This window comes from Melanostigma gelatinosum, assembly GCF_949748355.1.
Source record: "Melanostigma gelatinosum genome assembly, chromosome: 4".
Classification (NCBI taxonomy): domain Eukaryota; kingdom Metazoa; phylum Chordata; class Actinopteri; order Perciformes; family Zoarcidae; genus Melanostigma; species Melanostigma gelatinosum.
Window position 1 is genome coordinate 12045500 of NC_136637.1, and position 18142 is coordinate 12063641.

Sequence of the window (18142 nt, forward strand, 5' to 3'; positions counted from 1 at the left end):
GTGACGTTTCAATGCTATTCCTAAACATCCTTGTGACATTGCTGTAACTCCCTCCCGCGTGATTCGTCACGGCCCGGCTCTGCGCGGGAGGGTGTGTGCAGCTCAACGCACGCTGTGGTCTTTCTTATTATTATTCCAGAAGAGAAGTGTGCATCAAGTGGATCTGGAGGTGACAACAGATGGGTCGCAGCAGGCAGAAGCGGAGAGATCCGTGCATGACAAGACTTCAACACAACGATCAGGATGATTTCCTGTGACGATTATGGATTTAATTCGCTGTCATCATTTTGAATTACTTGCATGCGCTATTCTCATCTCGTCACTGTTCGTGATAGGTGGTAAGTGACTGCTTCTTCTCCCGTGGCTATGAGTTGAGTTAAGTTGTTTACCATGAAGAAGTCTCGTTTGACGTGAGCTGTAGCTGTATGATCATCATACATTGATTTCAGTCGTTGATGTGTAGAAGTAGATTTTTAGGGCTTTTTGCATTTGAACACCTGCAGAATTAGACTGAGTTGTGTTTGCATCCTCTCATTTCCCCACAGGGCAAGTAGCTCTACAACACTCATTTAATACGTTTATAGTTCCAACACTTTCCTGCAAAAGTTTCCTTACAATTAAGTAAAGCCTGTGTTCAGATTGATAGCAGCTTCTGTGTTTTGAATCTGAGTTTAAGAATTGGCTTGCATGTTGACAGTCCATGCTCGGAATATCAATTAAGACTGTGGAAGTTGACATCTTTGAGGTAATCTTTGCACATCTTCTATGGACAAAAATAAATCGAACACAATGGTGGGCAGCGTAGTGACCCATGAGGGGGGTTGAGGATTGGGGGGGGGGGGGGGGGGGCTATATGTCTCTGTGGCTCTACAAAACAGCCAACAATAACACGTCTTCTTATCACCACTGAAACAAACAGGCAGACAGATACACCGGCAACACGCATCTGTCAGGTGCCCCACATGTGCCATTCGAGGGCCTCAGATAGGACCAAACAAAGAGCCGTACAAGTGATTTGCATATGAAAAAGGCCGTACATGCTGTGGGAGGGGATGTGGGGTTGGCTGGGCTGTGTCTCAAACAGGCAACAGGCCAGGCTCTGAATCATCTGAACTCTGCCTCAGGGGAAGACTGAAGACCACTGGATTCAGGAAAGAGCAAATCTTACATCAGACACCACCTGTCATGGTTTCCTAACATATACATGGATCGTCTTTTTTTTGTCCACGGTTATGAGAGTCTATGTTTTTGTAGACATAACATATATACTATGCACTGCTGCAACATGCCTCTAATCTGGTCTGAATTACTGGCTGATCCTTGTTGTAATGAGAGCTGATATAGGCATATGGTCAGAGCATCGCCACTGATACCCGTGATCTCCATCACACCCCCGGGACAACCGGCCCATACCTCCAAGTCCAAGTCTAGACACGTATAAGCTGCTCCTGGAGAAGCCCAACTGTCTGTGAAATTGATTGACCTCCACCAATGACTGAAGATTGGTGCCTGAGTTGGTGAAGATGGAGCACCAAGTGTAATTGCACTCTTTTACTTCTTTATAGTCTGCACTCAGCCTGATTGTGCTCTTGAGGCATGATTACTGTGCGTCATTATCATCTGTGATGGATATTACTGGAACATCTCTTTTCATATCTGTGTGGCTACATGTGGTACCCCAGCGGCATAATGATGTTGACTCTTTCTTGCACCCATCATGCAAAACACACTTTCACACACAGATGTGATTCAGTCTGATTATCATCTAACAGAGGCAACACTTTTCCAGCTGATTTGAAGCCGCCTTTTTGTGGCATCGTGCATCTGTGGCCCCTTATGCACATTCCATAAATTACGAGGGTTGCTGCCTCTGAGCTGGTCCCATTGGTTCTGCCTGGAGTATGGCAATTGTGAGATGCCTCGTGGTAGCAATTGGTCTTTGATGCTTTCTTGCATTTGTAAAAGCTGTAGGGGGCAAGTCTCAAGGTGAACATGATATGCGTCAGGAAGAGTGAAGCAATAAGCATTGCACCATCATAGGATTGAGGTTCTCAAGAAGTCTGTTTTTCAGGTCACAGTGAAACAGTTTAACCCTTCAGATCTTGCATCTTGCCAAAAACAGTCTCTTTCTATTTGTTTGCATGTGAAAGATGAGGTGCAGCAGAGTTCTGTCTACGATGAGATGAGAATCCTTGAAATGGAATATGATTAGTTTTTTCTTTTCTAAATGTGTGATACATTTTATGATCATGTAAAGTAAAAAAAACCCCACTATTTTTTAGACGCACATGATTAAGTCATACACAGAGCGAGGATAATTGCTTTTCATTGTTGTCACTGGGGAGGATGAAGTGCTGATCCTCTCATTAGTATGTAGAGCATGCATTGACAGAAATGAGACCTAAAGCCAGAGCAGCGTGGCCTTAATGTCCTGCTGATCAAAACACACCATTAAGTGTAAAGAAGTAAATGCTTCAAATCTTCGGTCAGCTGCGGTCACCATGGAAATAGATTGAACACTGAAGCCAAACAGTGTAATTGGTTACCATGGCAGTCAGCCATGACGCCTTGAGAGGCTCTTAAATTGAAAGTCCTTGTACCGACATCTGCTGGGTTGTTTTTATCAAAGCTAAACAGAAAGGCAGCAACTGTACAAATCCAACGCTTAATAATCATTTTCACAGTAAAGTAGAAACAACCAGATGTTATAGAGTAGAGGGCATTTTTATCATACGTCACTGATGTTCTTTTAGTTGTAACAAACTATTGTCTTGCTTCAAAACTAAAATTCATCAATATGAGAAGTAGCATATTGAAATTCAAGAGGAATGACAAAGTTTTGTTTCAGTCTAAGTACAGAGAGCAATGATATTCTGTGAGATCAATATTTCTAAATGTGATCTGTTCATAGGTGCATCTCCTGACAGGCTGCCTTCCCCAGTGGACCAGTGCTCTCCAAACCCGTGTCAAAACAGGGCGATATGCAGACTCCGCGGGGACGGCTACTCGTGCTTCTGTGTGCCGGGGTTCCAGGGCGCTCGCTGTCAGATTGACGTGAACGAGTGTGCTTCACAGCCCTGCTGGAACGGAGCCACATGCGTGGACAGAGTGGGCAGGTTCTCCTGTCTGTGTTCTCCTGGGTTCACTGGTGAGTGGAAGTAACGCTGCTAGGTCTCCTCAGAGCATCTCAAGAGCGAGACCACATCATTTCAATGCTGAATTGACAAAGGGCTTTATGAAAAGGATTCCTGGCCATTTTAGATGAACAGAGAAAACGACGGCGCTTACACGTGCAAATGACCTCTGATTTGGATGAATTTGAACAAATGTGTGAAATGTTGAATGGGGTGAAACATATAGGTCATGTTGTTAAAGAGCTGCTCACGTCACTGTAGACTCTTGTTTTCAAAGAAGTCTGGTCAAGTGAGAGTTCAATATGATTTGTTATTGATTTTTAAAGTAATTTGGAGTAAAGAGTAACTCTGAAAACCTGAAACCAACAGCATGTGATGATTCATTCAATCTCTGACTAGGATGTAGTTTAACTTTATTATTTTGGATGTCTGAGTCTTATCTTTATTTTACATTCTTTTATTATCTATATTAATATTATTTCCAATATCAAAAAAAAATCTATTATCTATTATGACACAGGCAAATAGAGTGAGTGACTCAAGTGTCACCCATTTAATTGTTCATTTACTACATTTCGGCAGTCTAAATCATGTCTTGTTATGGTTGTACTTATTCACGTTCAACTTTCATTCTCATCTTTCTTCTACATCACACGAAGACCATACGATGTTTCCTTTTGTGCAGTGATGCATTCAAACGTATATTGCCTACAATGCACTGTTTTTAAAATTTGCGAACAGCTGCAGAAAGCATTGCTGTGAGCGACCCACTCATGATCACAGCCAGCACACATGAAAGCTTTGCTCATCTTTGGCCCCTGCCCTCAGTCTGTGTAGCAGGCTCACTCGCCCTCTGACATCTGAACTGCTTTGATGTTTACAGGGGCCATTTGTGAGGTTCAGATTGATGAGTGCCAATCACAGCCATGTCTCAATGGCGGCAGTTGCCAGGACTACGTCCGTGGCTTCTCCTGCACCTGCCGGCCCGGTTTCCAAGGACATCGATGCGAAATCAACGTTGACGAGTGCCAAGAGCATTCATGCCAAAATGGGGCTCTGTGTGTTGATGCGGAGAACGAGTAAGTGGCCCAGACAGTCGTTGGAAATAGTTTATTAAAGCAAAATTGTTCCACGAAATCATTTTAAACCCGTTCACACAGACTTGACGAAATACGGTAAATATTCCCACGAATGTGATTTTCTCAGCTACAGCTGTGACTGCTCTCACACAGCCTTCACAGGCAGGCTCTGTGAGACACCACCACCACCGTGCCTCTCTGAGCCCTGCTTCAACAGCGCCATCTGTAAGGACAACCAGGGCAACTACAGCTGTGAATGCTGGCCAGGTACATGAAGCACCTTCTCACTCAGCTAACAGGGAAAAGATTGTGTTTCTGAGTAACAGAAAACAAACAGAGAACGAGACAAGTGCTGCAAACACAGACGTGGACTGAAAACAGCGGTTGACACCTCATGATCAAGATAACAACTGCATGAAGCTGCATACAAACTAAAATGCTGACCCTTTTTACTTAATCTATCGACTGTGTGTTGTCAATCCGACGTCTCATTGCCATCAGAAACACTGTCTGACTTCCTCATTCCAGGGTTTGAGGGGCGCCAGTGTGATATTGACATCAATGAGTGTGGCAGCAACCCCTGCACGCATGGAGGCCGCTGCATTGAGAGGTCGTGGCAGGTTCTGTACGGCAGCGAGCCTCTGCTTCCTGAACGCTATGACCAGCAGCATGCTGCAGGCTACATCTGCAGCTGTCCTCTAGGACCGACTGGTAATCTATTCTGATTCACCAAGCTGAATGCATTATGTCTTACACAGATCTCACATTGTGTGCAGTCAGGTGTCTGATCAAGGGAATGAGCAGTTTCTGGTTGGTGACTGGGTAAATTAGAAATGGGAATGTTTAGCTATGTACAGAACTAGAAGGGTGATCTCAGTAGCTCTGCCTTTAGCATGTTGCCATTTTTTTTAAATAAATGGAAGATGCTATAGTCACACAGCTTTATGTACGAGTTTTAATTGTAATGCTGTTTACAATTGATAATACTCCACATCATAACATTGACATATTCCGAGTATATTGTTGGTGCATTGATTCCCAGAGACGCTTTGCATTGTTGCAGAGATGTTACATCCAATTATACTTCAGTTGCAAAAGCAGAAAATCCAGTTTTTGTCTGCTTACACAAGACTTGATCTAACAATGAGGTGAGACTGTGAGCTGCTGAGAGTTGTGTCCCTCTGCCAGTCGCTGTGGCACTGACTCAGTAAGGTGACTAAATGGCATTAGTTTAATCCCCAGGATCTGGCTTTGCCGGTCTCCTGACTGGAGCTACTCAGCCCTACGTTGTTGTAGAGAAGTAGAAACAGAGCAGACCTCCACTGGAATGGCATGTACGTACACAGACCAACATGGTGCAGTTTGACACGTTTGAGGCTATCCTGGGGGACAACGTGACGGCATGATGTGGACACCCGCACCATGGATTTGGGGGATTTTGTTGCTTGGAACAGGTAACATCAGAAGACATTCCTGTATAAATAGATATTTAGGATATCATTACGTCATAAGTATTTAATTCCTGTGTTTTGTTGTCTTTTCTTTCACCAATATAAAACAAATACACCTGTTGTTACTGTATTCTTCTGCAGTATGCTGTACTCCTTATGTGCATTTGTTTAAGCTTTTAAATCCCACCATTTGTCTACTGTACACATTTTAAATGCTGATAGCAACCAACACATGACAAGATGTCTGGAGACAAACACAAACAAGCAGACAGACAATGCGGTAAAGATAACACATGGATAAGTAATAGTTGGGTATGGTGGTAACTTGACTTGGCAAGTGTTTCCAAGGCACCAAAGAAATTTGATAAAACAGGAACCATGATATCATGCGTTGGCAAAATATGGAAGCTGGGCACATGTCCTTTGTTTTGTTTATGTAACTTGCCCCCATAATAAGTGCATGAATGTGACTTGTTTGTAGTAAACACTGAGCAGGGAAATCTATTGTTTACAAGACCACTGAACAAGGAATAATGACAACAATTCCCTCCTCAGTGAGCATGAACATACGTTGCTTAAAGGCAGCAGTAACAGAGTTTAGGAGGGTTTGTTTCTTCTCTTGCTGCAAAAACACAGGCTTGGTGTGACTTTATATTTTTCTGCTGACAGGTTCCCTCTGCCAGGAGGTGGTAAACCAGTGTGATCCCATTCCCTGCCAGAATGGGGGCAGGTGTGAGAGCCATGTTGAGGGCTACGTTTGCCACTGCCTCCAACAGAGTCCTGATGGTGTCCTCTATGGAGGTGTAAACTGTGAGACGAGGCTAGTGGGCTGTGAGGGACATGAATGCCAGAACCAAGGCTCCTGCTCTCCTTTCTTGTTGGATGGGACTCAGGGATACACCTGTTCCTGCTCACCTGGTCACACTGGACCCCTCTGTCAGACCCCCACCACCTTCTCCTTTGAACGCAGAGGCTACCTGCTGCTGCAGAGTCCCCTGGTGGACGCCGTAGAGTCCTGCAACATCACCCTAAGCTTCAAGACTACTCTGCCCAAAGCGTTGTTGTTCCAGCGCAACAGCAGGGGGCTGCTGCTGAGCCTGGAGCTGGATGAAGGGCAGCTTCGTCTCTCACTGAGGAAGGATGCCTCTGCTGGGGCTGAGGCAGAAAGCCCAAACCAGGTCCTGGAGATTCCACACAATGTCACAGATGGAGAATGGCATTCTGTGAAGGCTGTGCTCGGAAGTGGGATGCTCAGTCTGACGCTCTTGGATGATGCTGGGAGCTGTAGGAGCCAGTGGTGCCACAAGGTGGCCCAAGTCCACAGCACCCTGGCCATGCTGGTGTCACCTCCTCAGGACACTTTCATTGGAGGAGTGCTTCAGGAGTCAACCGGCCCCAGTGAGGACTCTCCACTTCCAGCATTTATTGGCTGCATGCGGGATGTGTTTGTGGACTGGCAGCTCGTGGTCCCAGAGGATTGGCTGAGCGACTCTGCTGTTAATGTGTCCCCTGGCTGCAGCCACAGGGACCGCTGCCTGGACGTGCCTTGCCAAAATAGAGGAGAGTGTGTCAACCTGTGGCAGAGCTACCAGTGCCGATGCCTGAGGCCTTATGAGGGGCAGGACTGTGAGGAGGGTATGTTCACAGCTGTGAAATAATTGACTTCAACAGGTCAAATAGCAGCAACGCAGAGTAAAATGGGAGAAGATTTAATTTTTTGCTCGTAGTCCCCTTAAACAAAAGAAATGTAAGGAAAAGTTTGGTACCGACAATCATCAAATGCAGAAACAGGACTTTTTGAGATAGAGACAATAGAGTTTTCATGAAAGGGTACGAGGTCATTTTCACCAAATTTCTTAAGTGGCTAATTAGATCACATCCTCAGTTGCTGTAACAGAATAAGGGCGTAGAGATGAGGCCAATCAAAAGCCACAGTGAAGGCCGGAGGCATGAGATCCTCTTATCTGACGCACTGGATTAAGGATACAGGGGATTCTATTTTGGAAATACACAGAACATGCAAGGAAAGAGTAGATGGTAGAATACTGTAATCAGAAAACATCAGAATCTAAATAAGAAATAGAAAGTTGTAGTTTGAATTTGTCACTGAAGTTACTTTGAACATGCATGCTGGCCAAGCTGAAAGGATTTGTTTTCCTAATGTTGACACCGAGCCAAGTCACTTTTCTCTCATCGTTACCCTGAAACATTTCTCGTTTCATCTCATTCTTATATTTTCCTCTTTTTGCAGAACATGTGACCGCCCGCTTTGGGAATGAGGACTCCCACAGTTATGCAGCGTTCACTGTCACCGATGATCTAGATGACGACCTGTCCGTTTCCCTCTTCCTGCGTACGCTGAGGCACCACGGACTCCTGCTGGCGCTCCTCAACAGCAGCAGCCAGTACCTGCACATGTGGCTGGAGAACGGCACGGTCGCAGTTCAGCTGAATAACTTTGAGAGTCTGAAGGCACAGAGTGCAATTGATGACGGGGAAGTCCACTTTGTGAGTGTACGGGTGGTGGAGCATCGTATGTCTCTGTATGTAGACGCTCAACAACAGGGTGTCGTGGAAGTCAGGACAGTCAATGTCCAAGCAGGACATACTGTGCATGTGGGAGGCCTGTTGGCCAGTTGGAACACTTCAGTGTTTGGTGGATATTTTAAAGGCTGTATCCAGGACCTGAGGATCAACGACAGGCGGCTGCAGTTCTTTGGGTTGGACACCTCAGTGAGATCTTATCTTCAGGAGCTCATGGAAAATGTGACTGCTGGATGTACAGGGGACAATGCCTGTGGTGTGAGTTTCTTTGAACTTTGTCAACCTTATTCTCACTCTTTAGTGTGAGCTGGTTCAGGGCGTTAAAATCCTGCTTAAATTGAGACCTCACTCATGACCAGGAAATCATTCAGATACAATTCATACATGAAATTGAAATAGAAATTTTTATTTATAGAGCGCTTTTCACAGACATGACATCACAAAGTGCTTAACAGCAGAAATTTAAAAACATAAAAAACCACAATGTGACCCTAGGGTCAATAAATTACATACACAGAATAAAATAAAATAAAATAAAAAATAAAAAAATAAGTACACAGTAAATACATACCATAGTTACATATGATATAAAGTGCAAGGACATCAGATATTACTTGGTAAAAGTAAGCGCCTGTGTCAATGTTTCCTCCTCAGACGAACCCTTGTCTAAACGGTGGGATGTGTTCCTCCATGTCGGATGACTTCACCTGCACCTGCCCTCCCACGACAGCAGGGCCGCGCTGTGAAGAGGTCAGGTGGTGCGAGCTGTCACCCTGCCCCACAGACTCAGAGTGCAGGATGCTGAACCGGGGATATGAATGTAAGTGGTGTCCACAATTTCAGCAGTTTTAAGCAGGAGTGTTTAAAACGTCCAGAGTTGTTTGAGAAAAAAAAAAGATTAAAGTTATTTTAATGATTTATTGTCTCAAAATAATGAGAAACCTTCTCATCATTTTGAGACACTAAGTCATTATTTTGATATACTTTGATGACTGAATGGACTTCCATCGTAGTAAAGTTTGTTGCCTTGTTCTACTTGACATCATTTCTTAGTTACATAAAAGCTCAGACACAAAGTTGTTTACCTTTTAGACTTACATTCAATTTATGCTACGTCCCCTAATCTTTGGCCTTGTTTGTGGAATCGGTCATTGTTGACTTAATTGGCCACGATGTAACCGAATGACACAACATGCTTGATTATATAGGCCTCAATCTGCCCACACAGTATATTCTATGTGCTCTGTAAAGCATGATTGGCCTTAGGCCAGCTTATCCTTATTTTTGTTGGGATTCGTGATGATTTGCTGGGTTTCCTCTCGTGAACCACACATGTACAGTGATTAACTCCAGGATACCTGCTTGTTTCCGGATATTTCGGACAGATGACCCCATCTTGTTGCCTAAATGGATTGCAGTGTTGTAAAACAGCTCAATGGCATGCTGTAAGAACACCGAATGTTTCTTTACATCACAAATCTGTGCTCTTGCCTCATGCCTTTGTTGTATTGTCATGAATAAAGCCGAATCTAAACAAGACACCAACCGGCAAAAGAGTTTAAATGGTGCGTGTAAATGTGTAAAAAAATACACACAACATATATTCTCTCTAATCTCCCAGGCTACGCCAATGCAACCTTCCTGAATGACAGCACTGCGTTGTCCTACCGGGGAAACGGTCACATATCCCGCAACCTAACTCACCTCTCCCTGAACCTACGCACGCGAAAGCACAACACAGCTATTCTCCATGCAGAGAAGGGCTCAGCGTTCATTACACTCTCCGTCCAGGGCGGTTTCCTCTTCATGGAGCTGCAGAGTCCCACCGAAGAGGAGGAGGAGGGAGAGCAGGGTGTGTCTACGGTCAGCCTCAGCAGCAGGACGAGTGTTAGTGACGGTGAGTGGCACGGCATCCACCTGTTCATGGCAGCGCCATGGGCACAAACCTCCCGCTGGACTCTGGTGCTGGATGAAGAAATAGAGGACGCCAGCACTTCCAGGAGCCAAGGAGGCAACCTGAACTTCCTCAGGCAGGGGGTGGACATCTTCTTAGGGGCCCTGGCCCCTGACGCTGGGTGGTCCCTAGTCGGGTGCCTGAGCACAGTAGAGCTAGGTGGCATTGCCCTGCCTTACTTTGGCTCCTCCGATGTGAACCTCCCACGCCTGCAGGAGGAGCAGTTCATCCCGACGTCACAGCAACCGCCGCTCCTCGGCTGCAGCGGGGGCCCCGTGTGCGAGCCCGACCCCTGCCTGAACGGAGGGGAGTGCCAGGACCTCTTCAACACCTACAACTGCAGCTGTGCCGAAGGCTGGGCCGGGAGACGCTGCAGCTTCTTCAGTGACACCTGCGCGTCCAGTCCCTGCGCTCACGGCAACTGCAGCGTGAACGGGCTGACCTACGAGTGCACCTGTGAGTCCGGCCACGCAGGGGACGACTGCGATGAGGAGGTGGATATATGTGAGAATCACCTGTGTGCCCATGGAGGCACCTGTCTGCATGGGCTAGACAGGTACGCCTGCCTCTGCCATGAGAACTACACTGGACCCCTTTGCAGGTGAGTTCAGAATAGAACGAGTGTAATAGAATAAAACAGCGTCGTCACAGGCTTGTGTGAAACATTGACAGATCAATATTGTATGCTCTGAAGAAAACTTTTCTCTTCTGTTAACAGTTTTGGGAGCTTAGTTACTAAACACAAAATACACAAATAAATGCTCCAATTTTCACAAACAAGGGACCGCAGTACAACACAAATAAAGTACTTCAATGTAAATGTCTCCACATCGCTGCCTCTGTTCAGCATTTCAACCACGCCTGCTGTGAGCGTCTCAGATGTTGCATTGCTATTCGAGTGTCAGGCAGAAAAGGCCTCAGTCTGCTGTGGTGTCTCACTACACAAACGCCCTGTCATCTACCGTTTGCCTCGGAGAACCAGCAGGGGAACGCCTCCGAGCATTTATCCTGTAAACACACAGCCGCTTGCATTTGGCCTCTTTTGCACAAGGAAAACCTTTGCAAGTGTCTCGCTAAGACAAGCTGCACATCACCTTTTACTGGGAACATCTACGCTGTAAAGTTTTCATCAAAATGACTTCTTTTTTTTGTTTGTGACTCTTGTTTGTGTCTCTTTCTACCCCCTTTCCCCGTCTTTCTTTCTGTTTCTCTCCAGTGAACGCATTGAAGAAACGCCGTGGTACATTGTTGTCAAAAGAAAGTAAGGTTGTTTTTCTTCTTCTTTTTTACTGTTTCTCAGGTGTGAGCTATTTGTTTCCTGTTAGATATTCATCTCTCAAATGTCATGTACCACGTCGCCTGTTTTTTTGTTCGGCTGTGTGCAACAAAATGCCAAGCAAAGCTAATATTAACACTGCCTGCGACATCGTTTTGTCTTTAAATGAGATACCGACTGTTTCAAATGAGTGACAGCTGGAGTTCAACATGATTCCTCAGAAAAATAAAACTTCACCTCCAAAAATGGTACGCTTTCCAAAGTAACGAATACAGTATTTTGTAACCATTGATGGATGAATTGACAACAGATAAATAACATTGTGGAACAGAACAGCTGTGCTTCAGGCACAACACAAGGTTAAAGAGGCCAAAGAGAAACGATTGGCTGTTTCATTTGATTTGTCCTGCTGCTGGTGAATAGTGTCCGGAGGACTTTCATGTTATTAACCCGGTCCTCTCCTAAGCCTGCTTGTCTCCCCTGTGGGGAGCAGCAGGAAGCTGAACAATACAGCTCCTGCTTGGCATAAAAAACACGTAAAAAACACGTAAAAAACGTCAAACTCTGCTGAACATGACCTGCTGAACGCCGCAATACCTGTGGTACGAACAAACAACACAAACACCACATGTATTAACCCTCTTACATGTTTGTCTCCTGTAACCAGACGGCCTAAGCTGCCTGTTTCTGTGTGCGGCGATGACATCAGAAACTACACCTGCTTCAATGGAGGCAACTGCACTGACCGAGCGCTGTACTGTGACTGTCAACCTGGCTTCATTGGACACCGGTAGGAAAGAAAACAACATTAATATGACTCAATGAAAGGCCTACCTGTACATAAGTAAAACGCAGTTCTCCCAGCAGAGCTCGGATTCTTTGAGAGCTCCCTCACAGAGCAGAGCCCTTTCTTCTTCAGAACTTACTGTATGACTATTTGCTGTAAGTGGTAACTTCCTTGCCATGAGCGTCCCTGACTGCACTGTAACTCTGTGTTGTTAGGTGTGAGCAGGAGGTGGACGAGTGCAGGTCCAACCCCTGTCTGAATGGAGGCTACTGCCGCAACCTCATCAACCAGTTTGTGTGCGTGTGCGACATGCGCTTCGCTGGAATCACGTGTCAGACGGACGTAAGCGACATTTACTTTTACGTGGCTTTGCTGCTGTGGCAGAACCTCTTCCAGCTGCTCTCTTCCCTCATCCTCAGGCTGGACGACGAGCCGGAGGTGGACTGGGGAGGCAATGACTGAATGTGTGTGTGTGTGTGTGTGTGTGTGCAGGCGCGTGTATCTCTGCACTTCTCTTTGGACTGAGAACAGTGGGTGCAGAATAGGGGTTTGCAAGTTTGTCAGTGAATGTGTACGGGTGATTTACTGATCATGAAAGATGAGAATGTCCAGTGGTTTCCAATACAAAGCACGAGGGATCAGCAGGTATTTTATGAGAGCACGCTGCAAACATTCGGGTTTTCTCTAGTTTGACGAGCTTATTGGTACCACAGAGCTGCTTCTGTGCCTTAAAACTATACTTTAGTCATCAGAAGCACCTTATTCAGTATAGTGATTTACATATTACTCTATTTATTTGACTTATTTAAGTAGCTATAGAACACAGATGCAATAATCTCTCGCAAAACCAACACCCACAAATTACACATTAGGGTTGTAACTAATCATGTTCATTGTCAATTCATTTGTTTATTATTGTCTTGATTACTTGACTTATCGCTTAAAAACTAAAGTAATACACTCAAACTGCTTGTTTTGACCGGCCAAAAGTCCAAAACGTAAATAAAGACTTCAATTTGAACTGATATGAAATCAGAGAATTGCATCTTAACTCACTTCGAAGTTTAATCTTATTAATTAATTATCAAACTTGTTGGCAGTTAATTGACGAATAAATAATCAAATAAACAGTGCAATATCATTACTGCGGTCTAAAGGGTAGGACAGCCGACATTCAAAAGATCACTTCCTGAAGCAGCGAAGAACATTATAGAATATGTTTTATTTATAATGTTTCTCATTGAAGACATCCTGTCACTCTTGTCTGAACTGGATTTTGGGTGCTCCACACGGATGGATGTGTGAACTATCAAAAACAGTGTTGTAGTTACAAAAGCAGCTGGCGGGGCTAGAAGACGACAAGATGTCTAACTTTGTTCTTGATGTGCATTCAGAGCGCCGTGGTGACTGACTCACTGCTGTGTGTTGTTTTGTACCCAAAGAAGACGTTTCCGTCTCTAAACCTCCCTGACTGATATTTAAAGCCTCAAACGGTACGAATCAACATTCACCATGCTGTTGTGGTCAACATTTCATCACACTATAAATCAATCTCTGTTCCCCAAGGACTTGATTGTGTCTTTTAGTCTCATTGTGCTGACATCACGCTGGATGATCCATGTTTGACGGTAACTTGTTGTTTGTCTGTCTTTCCTTCATCGTGTTCTGTCCTCATGTCATGTCTCGGTTTAAATCCAGTCTCTGTCTTTGTTGCTGTCAAATAAAAAAAACAATCGTATCATCCTTTGTCTGTCTTCTGTCCTCTTTTCAACTTGTTCAACTATTTTTCCTCTTTCATCGCCACACATTTTGCTTTCATTTCCAATTTCTTCCCTCCATTTTCTCCTCTATGCGACTAACCCCAGTTGAAGGTTAACTGCTGTACAAATCCAGCACTCCCGCCACCGTTTGCTGTGAGCCGCCGGCTCGCCGTCGCCATGTTGAGAGCAGTTGAGAGGCAATCAAAACGCTCCCAATCTGGGATCTTGCACCTTTAAAGGATAGGTTCACAATAAACAAAAACATCCCAAAACATCCAAAAAACACAAGATGGAAGAGAGGACGCAGGTTCATGAGAGAGGAGTGCAACCGCATACCGACTACATGGTCAAAAGAAACATGGCTCCCATTCACCTACTGATGCTGAGGTCGGGGCGTCGTGCAGGTCCATCAACTTCTTCCACATCAAATTCTGAAAGCTATTTCTTCATTGAAGGATAGGTTTCAAACAATAGACAAGTGCCTATATGAACATTTAAACATGTTTTGCTTGCTGTAATCATTCTTCCTGTTCACACTGTCTATTTAATTGTCCTTTTGTCCTATTTTGTACCCCACCCCTTACACAGGATTCACATTAGGAAGGATTCTTGTAACGAGCCACTGTGATCCAGTGGAATGATTAAAGCAAAAAAACAGTTTCGATTTCGGTTTGTATGGGCACCTGACAATTGTTTCAAGACAGACTTGAAAAAGGGGAAACCTATATCCTTTCGTGAAGAAATAGTTTTCAGAATTTGATCTGGAAGAAGTTGACTGGCCTTCACAACGCCCTGACCTCAGCCTTCAGTGTGTGAATGGTAACCAGCCATGTTCCTTTTGACCACGAGGTCAGTGTGCAGCTGCACTCGTCTCTCGGAAACCTGTGTCCTCTCTTCCGTCCCGTATTTTTGTACGATTATTTTAGTATTTTCCGTCTGTGTGTATGTATGTGTGCGAGTGTCCTTTGCAAGCACAGGTAGCCCTTATGGTGAGGAAAAGAGGGGGAGGAAATGGGAAGCAGCTTTTCAGTGTCGGCACTGATATGGCCGTCCTTTGAGAGAAGCAGAGAGGGAGAAATGTGCTTCGCCAGCGAAAAACAGCAGCATCTGGCGCTGAAGTGCAGTTTCAGCAGAGAGCTGGTGGCATTCACAGAAGTTTGGTCTGCTTCACAGAAACGTATGAGAGCAGCTTATCTGGCAGGCACCTACACACACACACACACACAGAGCAGGTTGATAGTGCTGACAGCAGGGAAGCACTGCTGCCGTCTCTCTGTGTGTGTGTGTGTGTGTGTGTGTGTGTGTGTGTGTAGCTGCTCTGCCGAGGCTTCAGGGTGGCCTTACCTTAGAGACTGGTTCGTTAGACATTTCCGTGTCTGTGTGTGTGGCAGTTGGTGACTGATGGCGGGTCCTGGCTTCAGGCTGCTCCAGCTCGCTTGTGTCACACTCACTCTGACAGCCAACTCTGCTGCAGTGACAGGTAAGCACTTTCCAGGAGTCAACAAAGCCTGTAGCAAGGGAAAGAAAGTGTAATGTCTACAGCGTCGGGCGTGAGTGCATAAGTTATTTTTTGCCTCAGGATATGGATGGTTGTATTTTTACAAGAATTACGTTTCCATGTTGATTGCTCAGTGTAAAGTTTGCTGACTTCTGAGAGTCCTATTTTCACAGTCTCGTGTGACCTGACGAGCTCAGTAAGAGGCTCTAGTTATGAAGATGTTGTCAGCTGACATGTGAAGTGTAATGGAGTGGTACTTACAGCTGTTGGTAACCTTGTAGCTGCCACTCGGAGTGTCACGACTATCACACCAACCAGAACTACTGACGTAAGTGCATCTGCTGCTGGCTAATGAACGCCACCAATCATTCACCGGCTGCACTGGAAGCTTGATTGGGAAGGGTTTGACTTGCGAGGTCAGAAATCTGTGTTTGCATGACGGGTAGTATGAGCTATTTTTGGGTGTGTGAGTGAGTTTCTGGTGGTGTTCATGGTAATGGGATCATCAGGCAGCATCTTGCCTCTGTGTGTTTGTGTGTGTGTGTGTGTGTGATCCACAGACGGAGCGTGCTCCATACAGCTTGCGGGTGGCTGCCGTGCTGGCACCGTGTCTGGTTTGCCTGGCGATAGTGGTGATGCTGGGGCTGGCGCTGGCCGTTGCCAAACTGCGAGAGAGGCGGCAGACGGAGGGAGGTTTCAGTCCGCGGCAACTCGAGGCTCCTGGTGGTCTCAACCCACCTGCTGAGCTGGGAAACGCATCCATCAGCACTTTGGCAGCTCGCGTGGAGCGCCTGGTGTAGTGTAAAGCAGCGAGCAGAGGAGAAGTGTGTGTGAGGGTGTGTGTGTGTAAGAGTGAGAGAGACAGAAATAAACAATGTATCATGTGAACGAGGTTCTTCAAAACAAAACATTTGTCTCTTTCCCTCCAGTTGACCGCTGAGGGTTTGACCTCTGACCTCTTACTGTCCATCAGTCTGGCGTCTGTCGTCCTGCTGCTGGTTCTCATCCTCACCTCCGTCAGCCTGGTGGTGGCGCTAAATCGCCGTGCCACCCACGGCACCTACAGTCCCAGCCGGCAGGAGAAGGAGGGATCCCGGGTGGAGATGTGGAGCATCACCCAGCCGCCGCCTATGGAGAGACTCATATGAGCTGCAGGCGGGGACTGTGTTTACATGCAGGGTGCTAATGTGCTTTTTGGGTGGTAATGAAGGAGCTGATGCTAGAAATACAGCCTGCATGTAAACATGGTCTTCCCCCTCGCAGTACCTCCATTTTAAATTACTGCTGTCTTTCTTCACAGGCGGGATGACTGCCTGAGATTTTGTGACACTATTTCTGTGTAATCGTATATATATCCCAGTGCTGCATCCATCTTCCTGTGATGTTCTGCACCTGGCTTCACCACCCAGGAGTACATCCATCAAAATGCAGAAAGATTTTTATCTCAGAATGTATCGGGTCTGCCACAGGTTGTGTCTGATCCATATTGTTTTAGGATTGATGGACCGGTGAGCACTGAAAGGAAAATGGTGGCAGAATTTGAGACACACAAGAACTTTGTGTTAGAGCGTCCTCTAGAAACGGGCAGAATGAGTCAGAACGTTCTTCGTTGAAAGGAGAAGGCTGGTGGTATCCTACGGTTTTCTTATTGTCACGGAATGATCGAAAGCAACGATTGGTTAGTCTGTCGAAAACAACAAAGGTATTTTAAAACTGAAGAGTAAAAAAGGCTCAGTAATTCTCTTAGATATTTGGAAACTGTAGTTTTTAAGCAAACATTACTCAAACAGAAGTAAACTGTTCATTTATAGGAGACTATTTTCAGCAGAGGATTAATAAACATTTGGTGCTCAAGTGAGTATTTACTTCAACAGGACAGCGTTTGTGCGATTGGCTCAAGATGAACTCGGCCCTGAATCATCACAGTGAAGGAACACGTGGAACCATAATGGAGCTCTGTGGCTCGGAGGTAAAAGGCTAAACTTGTTAGTAAAATCAACTCCGTGTTTGTATTGGTCTTTTCATGGGATTTGTTCCAAGAAAAATGTAGAATATCATGTGTGTGTATTTACTGATGGAGAACACCTTTGTAGCTCTAGCTAGTTGCCAGTTTTTGGCAACTGCAGTGTAATTATAAGTGTATATACCATAATTATAATTGTTTGTTTAAAACTGTGAATTTCATTTCTACCTTTAATTGATGGAAACTGTACATAGAAGTTGTGCTAGTTAACAAAGTTAATTGACGGTATGTGGACGCGTGATCATAGGTCTATTTAGAAACCGTGCGGTGTTAGAGAGGATGAGCATTTCTGCTTTCGTGTTTGCCAAATCAATAAGCCAATGCAATGATATGAATTATCTCACACACAATAACAATAACACTGCGCTATTAAATAAAGCAGCACTCTGTGTGAATACACAATACAGCACCCTGACTATAAAATGCGTCGTTTCTTTCCACATACTCTGCTTCTATCTGTTAATACACTCATTTTGGTATTAAAACAACGAGATGTGTCAGCATTAAACACGATCATTTATTTTCAGTTCACAGTGCATACATTGTGTGCAGTTGTACCAAGTTACTCAACAGCACATCAGATTGATCTCAGTTGTTTAAGACAGTTGTTTTCTCTGCAATGAGAACATGCAAGTG

The 18142-nt window shown here is 45.1% G+C and overlaps 1 protein-coding gene across 1 annotated transcript; it reads left to right on the forward strand.

The window, feature by feature from the left end:
* Window positions 1-262: 262 nt before the first annotated feature.
* crb1 (crumbs cell polarity complex component 1) lies at window positions 263-16631 on the forward strand (the record flags this gene model as incomplete). Its single annotated transcript, XM_079266807.1, has 13 exons — window positions 263-338; window positions 2912-3148; window positions 4018-4213; window positions 4341-4480; window positions 4742-4924; window positions 6334-7299; window positions 7916-8466; window positions 8863-9028; window positions 9830-10763; window positions 11379-11423; window positions 12106-12228; window positions 12441-12567; window positions 16413-16631. The coding sequence occupies 13 exons, from the start codon at window positions 263-265 to the stop codon at window positions 16629-16631; spliced, it is 3963 nt and encodes a 1320-aa protein (XP_079122933.1).
* Between the last annotated feature and the right edge of the window lie 1511 nt (window positions 16632-18142).